At 40.2% G+C, this 26,408-nt stretch overlaps 1 protein-coding gene across 12 annotated transcripts in view; it reads left to right on the top strand.

Moving 5' to 3' along the window:
• The first annotated feature begins 2,208 nt into the window (after positions 1–2,208).
• CD47 (CD47 molecule) overlaps positions 2,209–26,408 on the top strand; it is a 47,569-nt gene continuing 23,369 nt past the window's right edge. For 8 of the 12 annotated variants that reach the window (XR_014302333.1, XR_014302334.1, XR_014302335.1 and 5 more), the window contains exons 1-3: positions 3,659–3,927; positions 15,698–16,045; positions 25,034–25,123. Coding sequence is in view for 7 of the 12 variants with exons in the window: in XM_082697070.1 (XP_082553196.1) it covers positions 3,885–3,927; positions 15,698–16,045; positions 25,034–25,123 (481 nt within the window). In the remaining 5 variants the exon portion in view is untranslated. Of the gene's footprint in view, positions 3,928–11,128; positions 15,123–15,335; positions 16,046–25,033; positions 25,124–26,408 lie in introns of those variants that run through there. The other 4 variants (XM_082697068.1, XM_082697071.1, XM_082697067.1 and 1 more) reach the window with 2 other exon arrangements.

Here is a 26,408-nt window from a genome sequence, read left to right as displayed (position 1 = left end):
TAGAAGCTGGCTTTCTCTAGTGCTTTCCAGCTGTCATGAGTGTGGGCCCCCTACATGAGTAGCCTCCAGCAGCAACAGCAGGAGGAGTAGGAGCAGGAAATGCTGTGTTTCTCTGGACTTAGGCAAAACAAGCCTGTGCACATCTGACATCCAGAAGGAAATTTACACTAGAGCTGACTGTCATCTCTCTGGTAGCATATTTCTTACCTGGAACCCTCAGTCCTGCCGCCCTCCTACCTGGAAGCAGTTTCTATTTCTAATATTTGCTTCTAATTGAAGCACAGGCTAGGAAGAAGATCATTTCCTGCTGCTAAAGCCTTCCTTCTGTTTCCCTAAGCCAAATCCATCTCTCCAGCCACATGTCAGTATCTTCCAGTTGCCTAACCATCCAAACCTAGTCCTTACCAGAGAGCACGGACCCTCCTTGCTACACTACTTTGATTACTGGAGCTCCTATGCTTTAATAACTAGGTCAAGTTGAAATAACACCCTAGGACACTGGGCCCAGAGCCAGGTGTCAGAGATGTGGGCCACTCAGCATTCAGTCACTAACAAAGTGTGCAGAAAAGCAAGAGGATTAAGGGCTACCCACTGGGCACAGACATGTGCCTCTAACTTGAATCAAACTGTAGACACTTCGCCAAGTCCCAGTACTTCTTTAAGGCTCCAGATCAGCAACTGGTGATCCTTTTGACAATAATCTTCACTGCCGTTTCAGGAGAACCACTATAAAGAGATTGTATAAACCACTAAAGAGATTGTAATAATAAGAGCTAATATTTTGCTCACTGTAGAGCAGACACTGCTCCATGTAACTGTAAAAGTGTTCACTTATACTCTCCAGGTAATTCAGAGTTAATTTCTATCATTTTTATCAGCTAGCTTTACAAAAGAGGGAACCAGGGCTTAGAAAGGTTAAATAACTTGTACAAGTTCACCTGGTAGTACATGGCTAGAGCTGTAATTCAAACTTAGGCTATAATTTTTTATATGCTACATACCACACCGTTTTTTCTTGATTGAGCCAACGTACACAGAGCCTTTAGGCCTCAACCAGGAACTGTACCAGACCCTTGGAAATGCAAATACACCTAGGAAAAAATTCATTTTCTCCAAGCTAACATGACAGAAGAGGAGACAGTTTTGTAGAAAGAAATATGTATTGACACATTTTATTAGCAGCATGAACACAGTGTAATGGAAGAAGTAATTGGACCCTCTAAGTGTGGAGAATTATAGGAAAGAGGAAAAGTAAGACTGAGAAAGGCTTCTTGGAGGATGTAAAAAAGAGGACAAGGAAGATAGATGTAAGTGAAAGTCGGAGAAGTATCACATGTAAGTGTGGGCACAAAGCTCATTAACCCTCTCTCCCTTTGTTTCCTCATTGCTAAAATGGAGATCACAATACCCATTCCAAGGCTCTTACAAAGGTTTACTTAGGTAATAAATCCAATGTGTATTACCTCTGTTCTAAACATTCTAATATATATTACTCTCATGCCTTCTACCCTCCCTTACCCCACCAAAAAATAAGAAACAAAAGAACCCTTACATAAAGATCAGATGAACTCAAAATCCAAATTAAAATGCTTGGGAGCATTAAAGGAGAAACATAAATGTAAGGTGGTTATTAGATACTGGAGATAGGAGCCCAAGGTTGTCTAAGAGAGATCTGGATTCTCTCTCCCGGAATAGGCCTCCTCTTGCTCCACCATCAAAACACATTCCCAAGAGTAGAGATGTTCACCCCGGTGGCCTCTCATTCACCTGACTTAAGCCTACTGCATTTTCTGCACAGAGCTACATTAAGCACACAGCCTCAGCAGCTCCCAGTATGAAACAGAGCATCCCTCCGTCTCTACCTCTGAAGACTGGGGACAGTCCTTCCCAGTCACTCTTCAGCTTTAGGGGGGTCGGTTGGTCCCAGGGACAGCTGACAGCCTTATTTAGGCAACCAGCTGCTCTGTGATACACAATGTCCTGAATGCTCAACGTCTGGTGGATGATTCTTTTGTATCCATATAAGCAGCAGTTGGAGGAGAATCCATCAGTCCCTTTGGTAGCCTCAGGGTGTCAAGGCTGCCATTCAAATGATTACCACCATAATTATTAACCATTGTTTTAGTGAGATATCTGCTAGGCGATTGTTTTTCTTTCTTTTTCTAATCATTAAAAAACAATCAAATTTCACTGGAACAACGGTTGCCTCAAGTCACATCCACACATTTATTAAACCCCTTCTGTTTTCACAGCTCAACAGGAAGTCTTAGAGGAGGGAATACTTAAAATGTTCTCTGATTTGAAAGAATTGAGGTTTACACAACAAAATAATTATAGGGAAAAGTCACAAAAGTATACAACATACCGTTATAGTGTCAGAGGGGGCAATTTTATTTCCTGGATTTTATTACACGGGGATGGGGTGCAATGGAGCAGTCACCACGGGAAGAGGATTTGGAGACGTGGGATATTGTGGTGGGACACTGCTTTCTTTTCCACCGTGTAAGAGAAAAACTACCAAGGGAGCAGACAGATACGCACTCCATTAGAGTAGCCGCCGGAGCCTGACTTTTTGACAAGAGAGTTCATCATTTAGGGTAAGTGTTAAAGGTAGCGCTTTTGCTTCAGGAAGAATGATGTGTCCTGTGTGATTCAGGGAGACAAAGTCCCTGTCCACATTTCGAACCCATTTTTCACGTATGCTAACCCCACACTGTAGAGGGCTGTGCGAGTTGCTGTCACTCACTGGGCTCCAGGAGGGTCCTGGAAGGGATGGCCTGAGCGTGTCCGTGTGTCCGGCCAAGGTGTACAGGCCTGCCTGATTGCCCCCGGGGGCTCGGGAGCTCGGCGGTAACCACACCCAAACATGTTTACCTCCACGGCCGAGCTGTTTGAGGAAGGAAACTACTAACGGGCAAGGCGAGAAAGAGCGCCGGGAGCCCACAACCGCAGCGGAAACATCCCAGGGGGCGGCAGGAGCTCGCTGAACCGCGGACGGCAGCCCCTCCCTCCCCCGGCCCCGAGGCCGAGCGGGAGCTCGCTGCGGACAGGCCCGGCCGCCGCCCGGCCCTCAGCGAAGCCCCCGCGGCTAGCCGCCCCGACCGCTGGGAGGCGTAGCGACGCCCCACGCGCCCCGCGCCGGGGGTCGAGGGACCGTGTTTAGGGGGCGCGGCCAGAGGTGGGGGCTCGGGAGCCGCAGGGTCGACGCGCGGGCGGACGTCGGACCCGGGAGGGGAGAGAGCGCGGGGGCTCGCGCAGGCCGAGGCGCCCAGGTCGGAGGGAGCAGCACCGAGGGGCGCTCCCGACGCGTGAGGGTGGGAGTGAAAGCGGGAGAGCACCGGCGCACGGAGGCTACGGGGCCCGGGACCGTGTGACGGGCGGGAGGGATCCGCGGACAGGGCGGGTGCAAGGAAGTCCCCGGTGAGCGTTCGCACACACGCTCAGCCCTCAGCCTCCTGACGCGGGCTGGCACACAGACCGCGGGGCTGGGGGCTGGGGGCGGGGGGGGGGGACGGGACGTGACCGGCGCGTCCGGCGCGTGCCCCTGGGTGGGACTCGGATCCGGGCCTCGTCGGCGCGGACCGGAGCGGAGACTGGAGCCCGCAAGGCAGGAGGGCGTCGCGTCAACAGTCCCGGCGGCGGGGCGGGGGCGCGTGCGCGTGCGCGGCTCGCGCGGCGGGAGAAGCGGGGGGAGCGGGCGTGGGGTGGCAGGAGCGCGCGTGCGCGCGGCCAGGCAGCCTGGGCGGCGGGTCCTGCTTGTGACGGACGGCGGCGTCCGGTCCTGCCCGTGACGGCGGAGGCGGCCGATCCTGCCAGTAACAGCTGCGGCGGCTGCTCGAGACACCTGCGGCGGCGCCGGCGGCGACCCCGCGGCGGCCGCTGAGATGTTGCCCCTGGTGGTGCTGCTGCTGGGCTCGGCGAGCTGCGGTGAGTGGCCCCTCTCTCCGGGCTCGGAGGCTCGTGTTTCGCCGCCCCCGAGGCGCCCCCGCGGGTGTGTGGGCTGTGCCCCGGCTGGCCCGGCGGCGCTCTGGAGAGGGTCGTCAGAGCGCGGGACGCGCGGGCCCTGCTCGCTCCGGGTGCGAACGTAGGAGGGCCCGAGGGTAATCCTGCGCCCCCTTCCTTCCTTTCCCTCCTCTTCCTCTTCCCCCAGGGTGAGAGCGGGGTTTATCTCCTTCCCCCGTACTCCACCTCCAGATGCACACCGAGGAAGGTTCTGAGCCGTGCATCTCACGCAGAAATTAACTGTAGAGAGAAAGGGCGCGATCAGAGGCGAGGGTTGGCAACTGTTAGGGGCCCCCCTCTTTTGCACCCCTCTTCCTCCTCGGTGCTCAAACGCATTTGGGGATGAAGGAGGGAGAGTGGGAGGGCCCGGGCCTCTTGCGATAGAAGTGCGCATTTTGGAGAAGTCTGCAAGACGGGATTTCTCCTGTTTGCCCTCCTACATGAATATAGAGTTAAAGAAACGTAAAGGAACAATTAAGTTGCATTTCCAACCAAGCATTTAATCAGAAGAATCTTCTGGCCGCCTTTTTTTTTTTTTTTTAACCCTAGAAATAAGCTACCTGGAAACTCAACTACCCCCCACGCCCTATCAACCACTTTAATACAGTCCAAATTGTACGTTCAAATTTTTCCACTTTATTTGGGTGAACCGTTTTAATAGTAATCCAGATTTCGCTTGAAATATGAAGACTATACCCTCCAGTCAAAACGTATTTGCAACAGCGTGGGATTTGGTGTCTGTATTACCAAAGGCGGTTGCCCCCCCCACCATTTGGAATCCATTATGCTCCCCCCCCCCCCGCAATGTGTGCTTCGTCTGTAAAAAGTAAGGAATAGGAATTTTCGTGGTTCTACAGTGCTTGTCGTGCTTTACATCTATACAGCCTTATGTGAACTTTTTGTAAGATTCAGTATTGAATTTGAGTAGCAGACGCAATTGTTACATTTAATTGTAGAATGCTAAATTAATTGGATTTTAAACTGATTATTAGCCTCACTGTGCCATTTATAAACGCTTGTAATTTCAAGCCATTTCCATTATGCCCTTAAATCTTTGCTTACCACTTTCTCCAATCTCTGAAACATCCTGGGTTGTTGGAGTTGTTGATGATATCTTTATTATAAAGAGCTGATCATTAGATAAGGTACTATTTCTTGTCATCATCATTAATGGCTTATTGCCATTACTATTACTATAGCAAAAATACTGCTTTCGGAAACCTGTTGTATGATCAGAAAGTCTACGTATTGGACCAAATTACAAATTTGTAATAAAAGATCACAAATTCAGGCTGCTGGCATCAAAGCTAGTCTGAAGAATAAAAAATGTAAATCATATATTAAAAAACAGTGGTCCTGTTTTCAAGCAGATGGGAAAGAACTGCTATAATGGTACTTTTGGGGCTAGGCCTTGTTTAATAATAGTTAAGTCACATATAATTAGCACTCATTTACATGCAGTATTAATGTGCTCAATTCCCTACATGGTCACAGAATTCACAATTTATAGTATTTCATTGTACTTAATAATAACCTGAAAAAAAGCACAATAGAAGCATTATACATTTGAGTTCTGTGAAGTGTTGACTATAAAACAGAAAGTGATAGCATTTGTTATAAGATACAGTGGATTTTGTGTGTTTAATATGTAGTTTTTAAAAAGGCAGGTATGAAAATACCATAACCGTCTCAGAACACAAGTCATTATCAACCAGGGTATTTGAGAGACTGAATTTAGAATTCAAAATGAGTAAAACAGTCACAGATGTGTGTTTATTTGTCCTGAAGTTTGATTTTGCTTTCAGTTTCATTTATAGATGATTGGTAATCAAAGGCATTTTTTGGAAGCCACTCAGTTTCAGTTGACCTTTGAGGCAAAAGAAGTTACCTGAAATGCTCCTTCCGTCTACTTACAGGCAAACTGCAACCCCCCCTATTGGTTTATAAGCTGCAGAATGAATTACTACGTACCTTTCCTCTCCCATCCCCTATAAGTCCAATTATACTTTGTTTAAAAGCACATTGGTAGTTTCAGTAGATTTTAGTAACTGGCAAATCAAACTTGACTTAAATAATGATGGTGACATGGACTGTTTTTTCACTGGCTGAATAATTTTTCTTTGTTCGAAGTGAGTTTTTAAAATCGAGAGTACACATAATTAGAAAATAGTTTTATTATATAAGTCTGGCCGTGATTTGTCTTGCTTAAATGAAAATGTTTTCTTTCCTCTTAAGGAATATATTACTCTTAAACACGAGTTGCCATTTTAAGGAAGTGAATGCCTATTTAAAAGTATTTATTTATGGGGCCACCCCAGCAGTCTAGAGGCAGTGTGTTAAAGCATTACACTAAATGCCTACCATTAGGACACTTGCTCATGCTGTCATCTGTATTTTGGCAGATGTTTTATCTTTGCCACTGAGTTGTTAATGGAGATTTGAAAGGCCAGGTTCTAAAGAAGAAAAATAGGTGTTTTTCCTAAGTTTGATAAATATTCAAGTCCTCAGTAATCACTCTTATTATTAACCCAGTTTGCATTTCCTAATGTGCATTCACCTATAGCCAAATAAGCATTGCTTTTAATACTCTAATGTTCTTTTTGTGATACAGTTTTCATATAATCATTTTAGCCATCTTTAAGGTTTTTGCTGTTAGCCTTTGTATAAAAAAGATACAAATTTTACATTAAAAAAATGAAAAAATCTCCATATTTTGACACCTTGTGTCTCAGCCTGATATACAATGTACTCTTTCTTGCGTTGTCATAAAGTAACTTTTACATTGTGTCCTAGTGCAGATAGTTCTTCCATGATAAAAGAACAAGAATAATAGTGTAGGATCAATTTTGTTAAACTTACTGTGTAGTACTAAAGTAAAAAAAATTGGAGCACCCAAGAAATTTGATCTTGATATTCCTAGACTGAGGCAAGAGAACCCGGATTTTTCTCCTTCGTAGTTACAGAGTTGAAACAGAAATTATAGTTATACCCTCCTCTGAATATTGCATTTGTTATCTATGGGACAGTTAGGTAAGACTCTGATTAGCCCCAGGTTTTGAGATACAAATTAAGAGAATAAATGTGCATATTTGAATACATGTCACTCTTACGGGTTAAAGGCAAGGCAAGGCATTTGGCAAGTGCGGGGTCTGTCGAAACTCCTTTTTCCTTTGCAAACTAGTATGAGCCCATGCTATGTTCTAAGCAGTATGCAAGGCCCTCCTGGGCATAACAGATAAATTTCAGACCATATGCCTCTCAGTAACTTAAAATGTAGTTTACAAAGAGTAAGGATTTTTGTTTGTTTGTTTTTATCTCTTGGTGACATCTAGTATATTTTAAATGCGTGGAGGCCCATAATTCCGGATGTTACTGACTTGAAACTGCTGTCTCCCCTGTAATTCTAGGTTTATCACTTCTGTTCTTATAAGACCACTTTAAATCTAGTAGGGAATTTGAGTCAGAACTAAACACCTTGTGGACATGCCTGCTTTACCCTAGACCTTTTTTGGTCTTTATTGAGGAGAGAGTTGTCTGAATCTCCTTTTTTGACCCTCATTGTAACCCGATTCAGTTTAAGACTCTAGTTCTTCATAACAGAGGCTTAATCTGATGGCAAAAAGTGGTAGGATTCTCTTTCAGCAGGTATCTTTGTTCATGAGCTTTGCTTCATTTACCTCAGTGACTGTTGGCCTTCTTCCCCATTCCTGAACATCCATTTCAAGCAGCTAATTAACTTCCTACTCTACTGCAAAAAATAGTGATGTGTGGTGTGGACTCTCTCAGCTTCCCTCCCACCATTACTAAACTTATCTACAATTTCTTAAGCAACCTTCTCATTCTCTTTCCTCCCTCAGTTTCAGAAGTGTACCTATTCACCTTTCCAAGGAAAGGTTCACCTGTCTACAGCTCTTTCACTTTCACCATTTTGGAGACCTGCCCAACTCAGCTTAATTCTTCATTCTTTCATCATAGATCTTTCCCTCTCCATGGGCTTCTTTACTTTAGCTTGCACGCATGCTCAAGTTTTACCCCATATTACAAAACAAACTAGAAGAACCAAAAAACCTTGCCCTGGTGCCTACACTTTAGCTGCTGCCTTCTCCTCTGCTTTCTTACACTGCAAAATTAATTCAAAGAGAATGCCTCTTCATTCTTCCCTCCTATTCACTTCCCAAATGCAATCTGACTTTTGATCCCACCAGTCTATTGACATTGTTGTAGGTAAAAAAAAGATAATGATGTAGTTTTCAATCTAGAGGCTGTTTTTACTCATACTATTTAACATCTGTTTTGTCCATATGAAGACCCTTCTTTGATATCCACAGTGGTATTTTTTGCTGCTCTCACTTCTTTTTCTCACTTCCGTGGTTTATTCTTCTTTAACTGTTTTCCTATAAATATTGGTGCTCCTCAACATTTTATCTCTGGTTCCTGCTGTGTTTGCTTTGTAGGGACTCTCTTTGCAATCTTGTTTATGCTCAGTTTCACCTACCAGCTGTGATCTTGGTGATGCCCAAGTCTTCATAGCTCTGACCTTTCTTCTTAAATTCAGATCCGTATGTCCTAGGGTCTAGGACATCCTTATTTCATCTTACCACAGGTAGTTTAATACTCAGCCTATTAAATATTGAAAGATTATTCCCCTGTAGATCTCCAAAAATCTCTTTTCTCTATAAAATCCACAATCTAACCAGTTACTCATACTTTAATAAACAACTTTAATTCTTTCCTTCTCTTCTCCCTTACTTCCCACATCCAACTTATGTTGATGTTCTTTGTTTTTTACTGTAGTATTTTGGCCTTCTCTCCAGGTGTCAATTACCTGGACTATTACAGTGATCTCTTGATGGGTCTCCCTTTCCCATCTCCCTTCATGCCCTTAGTTCATCCTTCATGCTGCTGGGTTTTTTATTTTTGTTTTTGTTTTCTTAAATGCAAGTAAATCCACATGTTTTGCTCTTGCTTATATTATCAAGTCCCAGTTCTTCCGAATGGCATTCAGGGAAGCCTTTACAGTATTTCTTAACCATCCCTTTTTCCTAAAGTTCACTTGAAGAATCTTCTGCTTCCAGTTACTCACTTTTTCTCATTCCTTTGCACATGTTATGTACTCTGCCTAGAAAGCCTTTCCTTTCCTATATTATTCCTGCTCATCCTTCAAGACTTAGTTTAAACGTCATCCTCTAGGAAGATCATTCTTAAACACATTCATGTAATTTTTAAGAAACTCATCCATGCAATCTGCAACTGACGTGATCAAGATTTTCTACTAAATTATGTAACTTCTCCATTCTATAATCAGGTCTATTGAAGTGAGAAGTAGTGGAGGATTTTCTTGGCATATGGAAGAAGAGTGAATCCTCTCTGATACAATTTTCCTTTCTTGGTATTCATACTTTAAATGTTCTACATTTATAAGGAATGTACTAGTTTGTGCTTGCTAGACCCTGGATCCAGAGGATACCAAATGAAGACATTATCCTTGTTTCTCTACCTTTTGAGCCTAATGGTGAGATCAGTTAAGTAAAATAGTAATTTCAAGATTCAGTAGTAGGTGCAGTGACAACACTTGAACAGGGGACAATAAGAGCAATAAGGAGGGAATGAATATAATTGAGCAGTGGTAGGGAAGAGGAATAGGATTGAACATCTCCCTTGGGTTCTAGCAGGAAGAACCAAAGTTAGCAAACTGTAGCTGCCATTTATTAAACATTTCCTATATATGTGAAAATACTGCAATAAGAAGTTAATATTTATTATCTCATTAAGTCTTCAAAGAGTCTCTATGAGGTATACACTACTTCAGTTCACATTTTGTGGATGAGGAAACTGAGCTACAGAGGTTAAATAACTTGCCAGTGGTTATACAAGGAGAAAGTGCAAGTCTTGAGCCAGGTCTGATTCCACAGTGTGTGCTCTTACCTGGACACTGCACGAACAAGTGTTTGCCAGCATGTCCAAAGGCATGGATGGAGATGAAGGGCATTTGCATATTCATAGAATTGCAGGAAGTCATTATGATGGGAGCTTAGTTTGGAAAAGAAGGAGTACAGGAGGTGGGGCTGGACAGGATCTTGAAGGACCTAGTTTGTATTCCATGCTAATGCACTTAGAATTTAGCTTGAAACAGGGAGAGGGGTGTTGATAAAAGTATATTAGGCAGAAGAGTTCACATTTGCATTTAGAACAGTTATTTTGAGAACTGTGGAAAATACATTGGGACTGAGATGGGAAAACATTGAGACTGGAGGTAGGGAGCTAGTTAAGAGGTTATGGCAATATCTCAAAAGAGAGATGATAAATGTCTAATACATACAGCAGACATTGAATTGAGGAATCATTAAATAGGTTGGGCCTACTACAAATTATTTATAACTAAGGAGAGGGAGGAATCTAGCATAATTCTTAATAGGTCCAGGTCTGGTTGACTGACAGATAATAGAACATACTTTGGATTGTGAGGTTTTGGGAGGAGGCTAGGAAGAGGGTAAATAGGTTTTTGGACATGTTGACTTTGAATTAACTGTAGTACATCCAAGTGGAAGTACACAGCAGACAGTTGACTTTCCAGGTCTGCAGTTAAGGAGAAAGTGGGGCCTGGTTAAACAAAAAGTGTGTAGGTAGTTTAACTGTGGAGTAAGAGAGAGTGCTGGGCGTCGGGGTTTGGGAAGAGGGCACTGCTGTATATGGAGTTTTGAGGAACACTAATATTTATTGTGAGTCAAGGACTAGATTTCAATGAAGAAGAAAGCTGTTATGGGGTGGACAAAGCAGTAAGAGGAAATTCAGAATCAAGAGCTATTGGAGGCCAAGAGATAAGAGCAAGAAAAGAACTGCCTGTTGGCCCAGGAGCTATAGAATATTCGAGATAGAGAGTAAACTGTGCACTTTCAGTTTCTCACAAGGGATTATTGGCAGCTTTGGAAAGAACTGTTACAGTGAGGAAGAGGTAAAGGCCATGTGGCAGAGACTTAAGAAGTGAATAGGAGGTGAAGAAATGTGTTTAGATGATTGTTTTAGGATGCTCGGGAAGAGATAGACAAGTATGAGTAATTTTTTAAAAGTTGACTAATATTTAAGCATTTTTTATATGTTAAAAAATAACCTGTGAATGGCATGGGGGATGTTAAGCTAATAATCAACTAGGGAAAGTCCTTGGGGTGACTAGTGGGTGTGGAGGCAGAAATGTAAACTAATGGATGAAGGAATACAATTGTGAAGAGGAGGAAGGTGAGGAGGCTGTGGATAGTTGGGGTTGCAGTTAAATATATAGGTAGGAAGTATTGGAAGCTTCTGGTTTCTCATTTAAAGGGCTCAAGAAATACGGCTTCTTTGGAGAGTATAGGATAAGCTTTTGCAAAAGGGGAGTGATTTAAGGGTTACAAAGGAGAGAGAGAGGTTTTGCATGGAACATATACAAAGATAAATGATTGAAGGCCCAGATGGGTGGGAGCTATGACAGTCTCCTGTTGTTCCCCTAGTAGCAATGCAAATTTCCTTAGAATTCTGTAAGACTGATTACTCTCCTGCCCATCTATAGCACTTTGTTCATACGGAAGGATAGCACTTAGGATTTCCTGTTACAAAAAGTATGTATCATAGTTCGAAATGAGAATTGAAAGCTTCCAAAAAATAATTGCCGCTCTTTTCCGTCATTGTATCCCCTCATCCTATCACAATGTTTCAGATCAGGTAATTCTCAATAAATGTTTTTTGCATTTGTACGTTTCAGAGCTAGACTTGTGTGCTGTGACTACAGTGTATTGAGCCTTCTCTGCAACATATAATAGCTGTTTTCAGTTCTATGGTCGGAGATGGTTTCAGTTGGTGGTCTGTATTTACAGAGGTTGTGAAGTCCAGTATTTTGGGCAGTTTATATAAAATAATTTCCCCATTTCATTTGTAAATTTATCTGTAGCTCTTGCATCACTGATGATTAGTTATATTTATCTATTCCTATCTGATTTAGACTGCTAGAGGCTTATCTTGATTATTCAGAGTTTCCTTATTCATGTTAATTATCTATGTGCTTTTATTTGCTCTCTATATTTTAAATCTTTTTTTTTTCACTTTGATGTTTCATCAGAAAGCATTAGGCAGAAGATAGAAAACCCAAATCAGATAATTTCACTGTTTAATAGTTTTGTTTTTTTTTTAAATAAATGTTTATAGAGGATGAAGCTGTCATTAACAGCTGGTGAGTGGCATTTTTGGACTACCCTTATTTATTAATTAGCACAAGGGCTATTCAAGTTATGGCTTATCTAGGTCAGTTTTACTTTGAGTTTTACTGATAGTATTTATTCTACTTAAATTGCTTCAGCTATAAGATTGTTCTATTGCAACAAAAAATGCAGTGCAATTAGTGCTTTCTGATTTTTTATAAAATTCATTCTCTAAATGTAAGATGAAACTCCAGTTTTCACCAACCCCTTCTTACTTAGAGCCTTCTAAAAAAAGTTTGCTAAGAAAACTGAGCTCTTCACTTGTATCTCTTTTATTAAAGGGTAATTTTTAGAAATAATTTTTAAAATCTTGACTCAAACAAATACAAAATGACCATGTATCAAAGGTTTTATTTCACGTGTTAATTAACAAGTAAACCAGCAAGATGATAAAACTATCTCAGTTTTAAAAGAAAATTGAGAGAACAGACATATTTATAGGCAATCAGGAATGGTGAAATGAATTTTCAAATAGATGCAGTATTATCCTCAGGGCAATAAAACGTGATTTTTTGAAATCTCTTCTTCCACCAGGGAGAAGTGAATTGCAGAACAAAGTTTATTTGTATCTCTATGGACATGAATCATTTGCATTGCCATCAGTTTTGCCAAAATTATAAAATAGCTCAGACAGATAAACACAGTAAAAAGCATAGGGCCCTACAGAATGAGATCATCCCAAGGAATTTGTCACACAATTTCCAGTACTCCATTGAAAGGGCGCTCAGGAATCTTTCTGTCCATTTCAAAACCTTTCACTATATTTTCTAACTCTTTTCTTTCTGATTCCAGCATCGTACTTTTTTCTTTCCTTTTTTAAAAAAAGATTTATTCATGGGCGCCCGGGTGGCTCAGTCATTAAGTATCTGCCTCAGCTCAGGTCAGGATCCCAGGGTCCTGGGGTTGAGCCCTGCATAGGGCTCTCTGCTCAGCAAGAAGTCCGCTTCACTGTCTCGCTCTTCCCCTGCTGCTGCTCATGTGCACTCGTGCACGTGCTCTGTCTCTTTTACTCAAATAAATAAATAAAATCTTTTTTTTTTTTTAAGGATTTATTTACTTAAGAGAGAGGTGGGGGGGGGACAGAAGGAGAGAGAGAATCTCAAGCACACTCCGTGCTCGGTGTGGAGACCGCCATGGTGCTCGATCCCACAACTCTGAGCTCATGACCTGAGCCAAGACCAAGAGTTAGGACACTCAACTGACTGGGCCACCCAGGCACCCAACTTCTCTCCTTTTCAAACACTATAGTTCCTCCCCTCTCCACCCCCAGCGCTTCTTGCTCAGGGATGACAACTCACAGGCCCAAGGCTTTGAAGAAATAACACAGTTTGGACCTGCCAATCAGAGGAGGTCCAGATCATTACATTAAAATGCTATATCACCTAACTTGTAGAGTATTGCCCCTCATGTTCATAGCATGGTATTGTTAGAGAGCCCTTGCCCAGGTCTTTTCTCCTTTGATGCTCACCACAATTCTACGAAGTAGCCCACTGTTCGTTTTTGATCCTCTTACAGAGAGTAAACCAAGGTATAGAAAAGTTAAATGAACTGCTTAATTTGTACTCAGGCTTTCTGAACATTGTCCACTTCATATTCCACTCTGCATCCTAGCATTCAATGCACTGGGAAGTTACTGAATAATAATTATGTTCCTAGGACAATAATATCTGATGCTCCTGATTTTTATTACCATTTTACAAATGTAGAAAGAAGAAATCTTAAAAATGAACTATGGAAGTTGATGTTTTATTTGCATTTATTAGTGCTTTGTTTTTTGAGGGAGAAGCCTGCTAATTACTAAGGTAAAAGGGTTGTTAAATGGCTGAACATTAAGGAAGACAGCTATAATTTTTCCATATTCTCATACATGTTAGATGAAAGGTAAGTGATTGTGTCTCCTTTTCCAATCCCTCTTTTGTAAGGCAATGATAGTTTATTCTCCAGAGAAGAACTGATAGAATACAGTAGTCCACATGATCTGTAGGGAATATGTTCCAAGACTGCCAGTGAATGCCTAAAGCCACAGATAGTACCAATCCTACATAATTTTTTTCTGTATGTATCTATGATTAAATTTAATTTATAAATTAGGAACAGTAAGAGATTGACATTAATAACTAATAATAAAACAACAGTTATAACAATGTGTTATAATAAAATTTATGTGAATATAGTCTCTCGCTCTCTTTTTCAAAATAACTTATTGTACTATACTCACCCTTCTTCTTACGAAGTTGTGAGATGATAAAATGCCTTCTTGATGAGATGAAGGCTGTAGGCAATGTGATGTGACCTAGAGTTAGGCTACTATAGATTGTCTGACCATGTGTTAGAAGGAAGATAATCTGCTTCTAGACTGTGGTTGACCAATGGTAACAGAAACCAAAGAAAGCATAGCCATGGATAAGTGGATAAGAGAAGACTAGTATATTTATTATTAGCAGTATCTGCTCTCTCTTGGTATTAACTTGTTTCTTAGCTTCTTTTTTTTTTAAGTGGTTTATGGTTCCTAGGAGGAAAGAATACCTGTAATATGTATTTGGAAATTGTTTTCCATGGTTTCAGTGAAATATAGGGGTAGGAAAATGCTTTTATGTTGCATATAATACTTCCTAATACTTACATACAAAATGACTATTGCTGTCTGTATTTTGCAATGGGAAAGTAGCCACAGAGAATGTTTTTCTCCTTAGCATTCTGACTTTCCATCCTCGTGGAGAGATGTGATGTGATTCATCTGGCTTACTTTTTTGTATTAAAGTATAGTAGACCCCATCATCTTTTTTGGAAATGCAAGACAAGCATAGAAATAAACTTCCTCTCAGTTTAGCAAGTTCTATTTGGAGGAAGTATATACCAAATATAATACTTAGTTTGATTTTCTGTTAAAAAGTTTTCATGGGGGCGCCTGGGTGGCTCAGTGGTTAAGCCGCTGCCTTCGGCTCGGGTCATGATCTCAGGGTCCTGGGATCGAGTCCCACATCGGGCTCTCTGCTCAGCAGGGAGCCTGCTTCCTCCTCTCCTCTCTCTGCCTGCCTCTCTGCCTACTTGTGATTTCTCTCTGTCAAATAAATAAATAAAATCTTTAAAAAAAAAAAAAAAAAGTTTTCATGGTTCGGACAGTATTTTTCTATATATATCAGTAGGCAGTAATGATTACTTCAAAGCTTCCAAAGCTAGATACTACACCTGCATGTTCCAACAGGGTTGCTGAATTTATTCCCAAGATATATGGTAATGTATACTTTGTATTACTGAGATTGAGTAAGGAAAAGTTACAATGTTGTCTGCCAGCTGTGCACATTAATATTAAAATAATTTGGATTTTTTTTACCTTGCCTGTCTTCTCTGTAGTTGCACTGTTTGCTGAAATGAACAAGTGAAACATTGCTCTTTATCTTAAGGATTTGTAACAACTTGTATAGAATTCTATAATGAAATGAAACAATTTTATTTTTCTTTTTCAGGTTCAGCTCAGCTAATATTTAACATAACCAAATCTGTAGAATACACTGCTTGCAACGAAAGTGTTATCATCCCATGCTTTGTTAATAACGTGGAGGCAACAAACATTAATGAGATGTATGTAAAGTGGAAATTAAAAGGAAAAGACATTTTCACCTTTAATGGAGCTCTACAGAAGACCACTCATGGTGATAAGTTTAAGAGTACAAAAATCATACCACAAAAATTACTAACTGGCATTGCATCTTTGGAGATGGATAAGGAAGAAGCTGTTGTAGGAAACTATACTTGTGAAGTAACTGAATTAAGCAGAGAAGGCGAAACCATCATAGAACTAAAATACCGAATTGGTAAGATTTCTACAAAAGCTTTCCATTTATTTGTCTTGTAGCATCCTGGTCCTGTTAGAAAGGGGTAAATGGGCCTAGATACTCCTTTGAATCAAAAAGTTGGCTATTAATAATAAATGCTGATATAATGTTTAATAGCTTTAAGATCATGTGTTTTGTATTATTTCCTTTTCTACTTTTCAGAGTGAACCTCCTTTGTGGTTGGTTAATTTGCATATTGTGTGGTTCTCAAACTTTTGGTCCAAGGACTCTTCTGTTGGGGTGCAGTCCTGAGGTCATCTACTCTGCATTTCTGTTTGCTGCCATCAAGAGTACTTTATTGCATGTGATTAATTTTCCAGTCTCTTTGCAACTGTTTGGTCTTTTTTTTTTTTTTTAACCTTACACTTTGATCAGAGGTTGACAAGTCTCAGCTATGTCCCGTTTGCAGAGAATAGGTTAGAAGGAGAATCAGGAGATTAAAAAATCAGGTTATCATGAATGAGTCCTTGAGGTTTCCTATGCTTAGCTTTGGTGTTTTTTTCACTGGCCAAGATTTAGAAGAACTAGAGATCCAATTCAGTGTATTTGAATTCAGCCTTGATTATAGCACCATGATTCTGCTCTTTCTTCACAAACGTGGTTTGGTGAGTTGTATAAAGCAGTCATTAGCTGAAGTAAACAGCCTGCTTTCTTTTCTATTCTTTCTAGTGCCAGTTGATTTCTTCAACTACATACAAGTGCATTATGACTTTCTGTTTTGAAATATCTGTTTACAATCACTAGACATATGACTGATTTTAGGATTAGACTATACTTTGAGAACCTCTGCTTTAGATGGAACCAGAATAATTCAATTGGATCAGCTCTTTGCCTTCTATTCTTCTAGTGTTCATGGTTATAAAATGTCTGTTACCAGATTGAGAGTGGGCTGTTTAATTTGATGGAATATTTTGACATGGTTTAGGATTAGGAATCAGAAAGTGAATTCTGTACCCTATTTTGTAACTTAATTATTTGCCTATGTGATCTTGAGAAGTTTATTATCTGGGTTCAGGTTACCATATTTCTGGGATAGGGATGAAAATCTATCCCTGGTTTTTTGTGTCCTGCAGTGTAACCAGCATCAATTAAGATCTCTTGCGTGTAAGTTCTACGTCAGCCATGGTGCTTTGCAAATGTTGGTTGTGTTCCTCGGATGTTTATTTTATGAAGTGAGATAGCAAGTTGCTGAACCTGGCCTGGGGTATTGGGAGAGGGATTTCTGTACAGTGAGAAATGGGTAGGAGGTAGCTTAGAGCAGGTTGGCAGAATTTGGAAAACATTTCTGCTAGAAAATCTCTTACACTGTAACTTTTATTTTATATTTTTTTGGACTAGGGAGCTTTTTTAAAAAATGCGAACCTTTCAGCAGGGTCTAATTATTCAAACACAGTGTCTGGAATTGTATAATCTGATACCTAGCTGAAATTTTTCTGAAGGAATGTATACTTCTGTGGGAATGAAGAAGACCAGGGAGAAGCAGTGATTTTGGAGTGCAGTGTCAGTCACTGAGAGGCAAACCGTTAAGCTCTAGATACGAAATTTGAAAGACTTGATGCTGGAATGAAGATGGTTGGGGAAGAAGTACCAATATCTGAGATGAAGACAAAGTTTATAATTTTATAAAAGTATGATTATTTTATCTTTTTTTATTTTCAAAGTACCCTGTTAAAAAATGAGTTGTACTTACCTTTCGGGCCATTAAAAAGAGAAGATACTGTTTTGTTGCAGATAATGTAGAAAACTCTACCGGAGGTCTCAGACATTTGACTTTGCACTCAGTTTTATTTTTTGGAGTAATTAAAGGTTCATAGGAAATTACAAAGATAGAACAGAAGGGTGCTGTCTACTCTTTGCCCAGTTTCTGCCAGTGATTACTTCTTGTGTAACTATAGTAAAATATCAAAACCAGCAGGTTCACAGTGATACAATGTGTGTATGTTTGTCATTTTATCACATGTGTATGTTTAAATAACCATCAACACAATCAAGATTCATAACTACTGCTGCATTGACACAAAGATCTCCCTCATGCAGCCTCTTCATAGTCACCTCCCTGCCCCCTCCCCAACTACCCCCACCCTGGCAAGCATTATCATGGTCTCTGTAGCTGTGATTTTGTCATTGTAAGTGGAATCATACAGTATTTTGAGACTGGCTTTTTTCAGTCAGCACAGTGCCCTTGAGAACTATACAAGTTGTGTACATCAGTAGTTCGTTCTCTCTGTGTGTGTGTGTGTGTGTGTGTGTGTGTGTGTGTTTGTCTCTGTCTCTCTTTTGGCTAAGTAGTAGTAGTCCATGCTATGGGTATATCACAGCTTGTTTAACCATTCACCTATTGTAGGACATTTTGGTTGTTCCCAGCTTTTGGCTATTACAAATGAAGCTGCTGTGAACAATCATGTACAGGTTTCTGTGTAGACATAGTCTTCTTCATTTCTCTGGATAAATGCCCAGAAGTACAATTACTGGGTTATACGTAAGTATACGCTAGGTTTTTAAAGAAACTGCCAACTGTTTTCCAGAATGATTTTTTCATTTTACATTCTTATCAGCAGCATATGAGCAATCTAGTTTCCCCGCATCCTTGCCAGCATCTGGTGGTGTCTCTGTTTCATACCCATTTTTGACTGGAGAAAGAAAGAAACCTCCTCTGCTCAAAAATGTTAATTTGGGGCAGGACTCTTACTGTGGAATACAGAGTTACTGTAGTAGAGATACTTACCCATCATGTGGACTTTGGGGATTTAGGCAGTAGAAAACAATTTTACTATGCTGTGCTTTTTTTGCAAATGTAGGCATAAAGGAGGAATAGAAATTACTTAATAGAGAATTCTATTTAGTGGAATGTGGGTAATGGTGACCATTGTGTTCTTTTTTTTGAGGGCTAGGACGGAATATGTAGATGTACTGTATATGAATTAGAGTTGTATATGCCTGTGGTGACTGTATATAGTATCATACCATGGAAGGAGCACAGGACTTGAATTTAGAAAGCTTTTTCTATACTTCACCATTTTCTAGTTTAAGATAACTTGTTTGAGAAACTCAACCTATGTGGTCCTCAGTTTTATCTGTAAAATGGGGATACTATCTTAATGACAGAATTGTTTGACATGTGTATAAGTTAGTATCTCTCTCTCTCTTTTTTTTTTTTTTAAGATTTATTTATTTATTTGACAGAGAGAGATCACAAGTAGGTGGAGAGGCAGGCAGAAAGAGAGGAAGGGAAGCGGGCTCCTTGCTAAGCAGAGAGCCCGATGTGGGGCTCGATCCCAGGACCCTGAGATCATGACCTGAGCTGAAGGCAGAGGCTTTAACCCACTGAGCCACCCAGGCACCCCAAGTTAGTATCGCTTAAAAAGATTTACCGAGTACCTACCATGTGCCAGTCACTGTGCTAGACATTACGGATCCGACAATGACTAAGACATGATCCCTACTTTCTAGAAAATGAAAGCAGTATAAATAAGAACAGTAAAATAACAATATTTGAGCACATAGCAGATAATTCATATATATTGTATCCTGTGATCTTCTCAAGAACTCTAGCAGATAGACATAGGTCTTACCATTTAACAGATGAGAAAACAGGTGAGATTTAAACTATTTGTTAAAAGATTTCACCTAGATCTGTCTGTCTTCAAAACCCAAGATTTTTACCACCATGCTATATGGTTTCTTTGAAAACACCTTGAAAATAACCAAATACTAAATATAAATAGTAGCTACAAAATTTGTTATTAATACCTATATTGATATTAATAATACAAACACTTGGAGGCTTAAAATTTTACATTTCCGCAAGTAAGTTATTAAGATTTTTTTTTTAAAAAAAGGTTATTTCAAATTTAGAATTCTGAGTTGCCATTTCTGTCATTGTCAACAGGATATACATTATGCTTATGATGTTGGCATGAGGGTATTGGAAGATCTTGCAATAGGTGTCTAGTGCTGTATAACAAATAACAAATGTAGTGGCTTAAACCAACTTCCATTTATTAGCTCACAGTTTTATAGGGCACAGTTCTGGTCATGGTATAACTATGTTCTCCACATGAAGTTTTACAAGGCCAAAATCAAGGTGTCCACTAGGCTGTGTTCTCATATGGCGTTCAAGGTCCTGTTCCAAGCTTACATGGTTGTGGTAGAATTCAGTTCCTTGCGACTGTAGGATGGAGGTCCCTGCTCCTTTGCTGCATGTCCACTTCTGGGGGCTTCTCTCAGCCCCCAGAGGTTGCCTCATTCCTTGCCACACAGCCTCTTCCATATGTAAAGCCAGCAAAGAAGATCCTTCCTCTGGTAGAACCCCTCTCACATATTGAATTCATTTCCAGGAAAAGCACAAATGTAATCATTTGATTACACCAGCCTTCTCTCTCTCAAAGGCAATTGCTCCTTTGTGAAGCCAGCAGGTTGGGCACCTTAATCACATCATCAAAATCCCTTTTGGCATATGACACAACATAATCACGGGAATGAAAGCCATCATGTTCACTGTTCCATCCCTTCTTCAAGGGGGAGGGAATTACAAATGGTTGATTGCAGGGAGCAGGGGTTTGGGGAGTGCCTTTAGAATTCTGGATTATGTAAGTAGCCTAAACAAGTCAACACATCAGAAGAGTCATCACAGTCCTGAAATATCAAGTAAAAATTTGGCTTGAATTTTAGTTTTGTAAATTTTATTGTGATGTTCTTTTGTGGTAACTGGTGTTCGTGAAGGTTTACCATGTATGTATTCGAAGGAAAAGCACATTTATGTCGATTAAAGTGATCTTTTCACTTTTTCCAGTTATATCCTGTTTTGTACACAGTGATAAAAGAAATGAAGTACTTGGTTTTTATAACACTTAGGCTGGGAAGAAGAATTCAGACACTCATTCATAGACCACACGCTCATAATATCATTTCTTTGCTTTTCCACTAATGAGTTCATCTTCCTGAGAGCCTCACTACCTGAACAGGAATTGGGAAAGAGTAATGGGCAGAGTTGTCAGCCATAGCGTGAATGGAATAACATTGCCTTGGGTTATCTTTCTTAATCCTAAAGTGGAAAAATATCTGATATTGTTCTTAGTCCATTTTAAGCTTTTTTCTTAATGCCAAAGACATTCAAAATTGAGAAGGACCTTGGAGAAGTATCTTGTCTCTTTTCTCCCACTGAGGAACAAGAGTTAAAGTCATCTGACAGTAGTACCAAAACAAATCAATAGCTTAATGGGCATATAAGTGGTTTTATATAAAACATTGGCTTTCCCCCCCCAGCATCTCATTTGGTTCTTGAATGTCCAATTCAGTGATCCTCAGACTCTCCGCCTTGACAAATTAAAGAGAGAGAACACATTCATGTCAGTGAGAAGAGAGAAATTATGGCAGAGGTGTGCAGCCCTGATTTTGAGCTGAGAGAATGACGGAACATCCCCTCCATGAATGTGAACGTACACACGTGCGTGCGTCTATGCACACACACTCTTACTGTGGAGAACATATTAAAATCTTGGGGTGGGGGCTGAGAGGGGAGAATGTGTGAACTTTGAATAAACCTTCTGATAAGTTTCCATTAAGAATCACTTAGACGATGGTGTTCTTTGTTTTATTATCCCGCCTTCTGTATGTCACTGAAATGTCTTCTTATTTCCACAGAGAGGCTTGGAGTCCTCCAGGAGTCATTTAGTCTCTCGCTGTCTAATTCATGAATTACCTCTATCACACCCCAGGAAGTTAGCATTCAAACTTCTTACCTGAACCCTTGACATGAGGAAACTCTCACTTCCCAATGGATCTCAGTCTCTTAGTAGGTAGTTGCAGTTCTAACTTAAGTGAGGCCAGACTTTGCAGTCCTACAATTTCTTTCTCACAAGAAGGGCTATGGTATTTCCCTCCCAAGCTTCTATTTTTCCCTAAGGTTGAAATCTCCAGAGTTTCCAGCCATTGCTAATGGTTTCAGGACCCCTGTTCTAGTCACCTTCCTTTGGAACAATTTCCTGTGTGTCTTTAAGTGTTATGAGGGAAAATGTACTCGAGACTGTGTTTGTGGGTCACACCTTGCCTTCCTGCCACCACCCAATTGCTGCTACAACTTTCTGATTGATCCTCCTTCTGTAATCCATTCTGCACATTGCTGGAGAAGATTTTAAATGAATCATGGTCGTTTCTCTCCCATTTGAAGCTTTCCAAACAGTTAGCATTACTCTTAAAATAAAAATCCAAACTCTCATAACAAGCTGTTAGGAGATGATCTTGTCCCAGCAAGATTCCCATCTCCTCTTATATCACTAAATTCTAGCCACCATTTATTTTCTTGAACTTGCTGTTCATTTGGTGTCTCTTCTTCCCTATCTTCATGTGGCTCAAATCCAGTTCCTCAAAAGTCTGATCTTCCGTTCTTCCCTCTCCTCTAGGTCATGGTCCCCCCTGCCATGTTCACTAGCAGACCTTACATGTCTAGAATACCCTATCCATGGTGTGATTTCAGTAAATATTTGTGAAATGAAAAATGAGTGATCAGACCATATTCAGACACACCTCATATTAATAGGTTTCTATCAATATATCCTGAGATTGTTTTGTTGCATAGGGAGAGAGGTCAGTGAAAGAACATTTCATTGTCAGCTCATCTTAAACACCTACTGTTTATTTTGATCATATACTGGCTGTATTTTGAATGTAGAGCCCATAAGATTTGCTGTGGGACTGGCTGTGGCATGTGAGAGAAACCAAGGAGTTATGGATGACTCTAAGGTTTTTGGTCTGAATAATTAGGGAAGTCAGCGCTACCAAAATGGGGAAACCCAAGAGGGGAGGTTTGGTGAAGTAGGCAGAGGGGCATCAGAAGTCCATTTGGGGCATGAAAACTTCAGATACTTATGATCCTTGGTTCATTATAGATCTTGGATACCAGCCCAGGGAGGGAGGTGGGGGGATGGTATTAAGGAGGGCATGTGTGGTGATGAGCACTGGATGTTATATGCAATAAATGATTTGTTGAACACTACATGAAAAACTCATGAAGTGGTATATACTGGCTAATTGAACGTAATAAAAAATATAAAAATTAAGGGACGCCTGGGTGGCTCAGTGGGTTGAGCCGCTGCCTTCAGCTCAGGTCATGATCTCAGGGTCCTGGGATCGAGTCCCGCATCGGGCTCTCTGCTCAGCGGGGAGCCTGCTTCCCTCTCTCTCTCTCTCTCTGCCTGCCTCTCTGCCTCCTTGTGATCTCTGCCTTTCAAATAAATAAATAAAATCTTTAAAAAATATATATATATATAAATTAAAAACGATCCTTGGTTCACTGTGCCTCAGTTTCCTCAGCATTAAGGAGGGGTTAGTAATTCCTCATACAATAATTGAGGATTTGAGGAGTTAATATAGACAACTCAAAACAAAATAATAGAGAAAATGGCTAGGGAAAATAAATTGATTGGGTATAGTCCTCAGATCATAGAGCTTTTATCAAAGCCTTTGGGCATTAAATGTGAAAACCTAAGCATAATTTAAAAAAATTTTTCCTGCTTAGATTTTAGGCCAAATTATAATAGGTTTTCTTTGGTGTAGGAAGATACTCAGTAATACAGTTCAAAATTAAGGTATTGATTCAGAATATCTGAAAAATTTCTCTCTGGGTAGGGATCTGTGAAAAAATGAAAGGCAGTCCTCCATTCACTCACCAGCCAACCTCATGACTGTTAGAACCTTCAACAGCAAGCCTGTTGAGTCTCTGCTATGCACAGGGCGAAATGCTAGGTTCTGAAAAGCTAATACTTTTTAGACAGAATTTATAATGTTGTTATAGTCTGTATATTGGGAACATTTACCAGGTTTAAACATAAGGTTATTACAAGAAGTATATCATTATGGTAGGAAAGTCCACCAGGTTCTTCACATGCCGATACGGAATGGAAGAGCTCCAGAGGATTTGAATGAATAGGGTCGATTGCAGAGGAATACCAGTGCTTGCTTTGGGCAGGGTTGAGGAATGCTCTTCAAACAGCAAATCTCCCATGTGCAGGCAAACTTCGAAATTTCTTTGATGCATTTATTTGGCTTTATTTTTAAAGAAGAAAGTTCATAAAGAAAATCAGTGTTCTTAAGTGTTAAAATGAAATGAATCTTAATGTTTTAAAAAGTTCTCAAGTTATTTGAAATCTTAAGGTTACAGTTTCCTTCATATAGACTGTGTGGCTCTGTTTTTACTTGCCTAGGTAACATGTGACCCACTTAACAGAAACTTCTTTAATACCTAACATTACAGTCATCATAGTGAAGGTTGACTGAATATTTGGTACATAGCCAAGCTTTGTTTTAAGACCTTTTCTTTTTTCTTTCTCTCTCTCTCTCAAAGATTTTATTTTCTTATTTGAGAGAGTGAGAGGGAAAGAGGGGCAAAGGGAGAGGGGGAAGCGGACTCCCCGCTGAGCAGGGAAGCCAGGGTGGGACTCCATCGCAGGACTCCAAGATCCCAGGAACCTGAGCAGAAGGCAGGTGCTTAACTGACTGAAGCACCTAGGTGCCCTGTTTTAAGTCCTTTTCACGTATTAGCTTTGTTAATAGTTGCAACAGTCCTTCAATGGATAGGTGCTATGTTGTACTGGTTTAACAGTTGAGATCTGTAAAGAACAGAGAGGTGTTAAGACTTTGTCCAAACCTCCAAAGTTCATAACGTAGAGTTACGTTTCAAGCCAGGCAGTATGGCTGCAGAGCCCTGTTCTCAGCTTCTGTGTCGTATTGTCTCCTCCATATATCATAGGTGAGGGAAAATGTGGAAAAAAACACTTAAACGAGCTTCTTGTTTCAGAAGTAAAATTTGCTTAGAAGTAAATTGTGTTATTTGTAATTATTTATGGCCACAGCTTTAATAAGTTATTTTTGTTTTCTGTCTTCACAATAAAAAATATATTGTTGACTATCAGTGTCAGGACTTAACATGATTATAGTAAATATTAATTGTGATTTTTGTTTTCTTCCTAGTTTCATGGTTTTCTCCAAATGAAAATATCCTCATTGTTATTTTCCCAATTTTGGCTGTACTTCTGTCTTGGGGACAGTTTGGTATTGTGAGTAAGTATTTATCTCTATTTTTCATTTATGTTTTAATGATGAAAATGTTATTTCTGGGAGGTAATATTAGTGAAATGTTTTATCTAAGTTGTATTAGGAAATGTGATAATGTGATAAATAATAATGTATAGTCTTAATATTCTTCTTGAAGTGTGTATTTTCCCCCCACAATTTACTACAGTTCACTTTTAATTCCTAAGTTGTTTTTTTTTTTTTAAACTTCTTAAGAACGAATAGTGGAAATCCTAATAATAAGAATACCTTTAACTCTCTCTACTTAGGGTTTTCAGAGCCTTTACACACATTGTTTTGGTAGAGATGGTCAAGGCCCTGCATCAGTGTCACAGCAGGATCTTTTACTTTGAGCATGAAGACTGCCCTCTCTTTGTTTTCCTAGTTTGCCCTCATCCGTGTGCCCGTGTTGTGTTCATCCTAGGAGAAGCTGCATCTCAACCATGTTTTTGTCATCCTTACCATGATTCTGCAGCCCCTAAGGAAGTAGCCATGGATGAATTGTGGTTTTTAATCGTGTTTTGCTGTGATAATCATGTGACCAAACTTCTCAGAGTAAATCTTGTTGCTATTTCAGATTTAGCATCAACTATGTGGAATTGTCACTACTAGGTAAAAGGTAATATGTATTCTGGTTGATACTTAGACTCGACCATATTTCCCTACCAGTTTGGTAAAAGAAATTTACTACAGTGATGAAGTTCTGAAGTGACAGTCTAAACAATTAAACTTCTAACATGTAAGATTTATTCCTTATCTCCCTATCGTGCAATGAAATGGTCAGACCTTGAAGGACAGCGAACATTTATACAAGGCAAGGTGTGAATACTGCTGATCTCATTTATTTCATTCTGCAACCTTTAAAAAAATGAAAGCTAGTAAAATGTTGTAGTGGATTGGCCTATTGTATATTTCATGAATTTTACTTTTACTCAGAAATCTAAAGTGATGAAAATGGAGGAGAGATGACTGATTATATATTCTGTGGGCTCTGCTCAATGTGTGGCACTCTGGAAAATGCTCTGTGATTTCAAAGCTGTTCTCAGCTTTTGTCTAAAACAAACGAAAGGGAAGAAAGGGCTAACAGTGACAACTGTCAAGATATTTCACAACTTTTATTTTCAAAAAAAGTGTCTAGACTTCTTGTGGAAATTTTCTTAGAATTTTGGTAAGCCTTTTATATCACAAAAAAGACTGATAGAGCATCAAGACCTATTCAGTCTTTCCTGGTGTTGGAGAAAGCCTTTATCTCTATTGGCAGACCCAGGCCTTA

This window comes from Mustela nivalis (genome assembly GCF_964662115.1).
Source record: "Mustela nivalis genome assembly, chromosome: 1".
Lineage (NCBI taxonomy): Eukaryota > Metazoa > Chordata > Mammalia > Carnivora > Mustelidae > Mustela > Mustela nivalis.
Note: the sequence above shows the minus strand (reverse complement) of the source record. Positions and strands in the feature narration are given on the sequence as shown.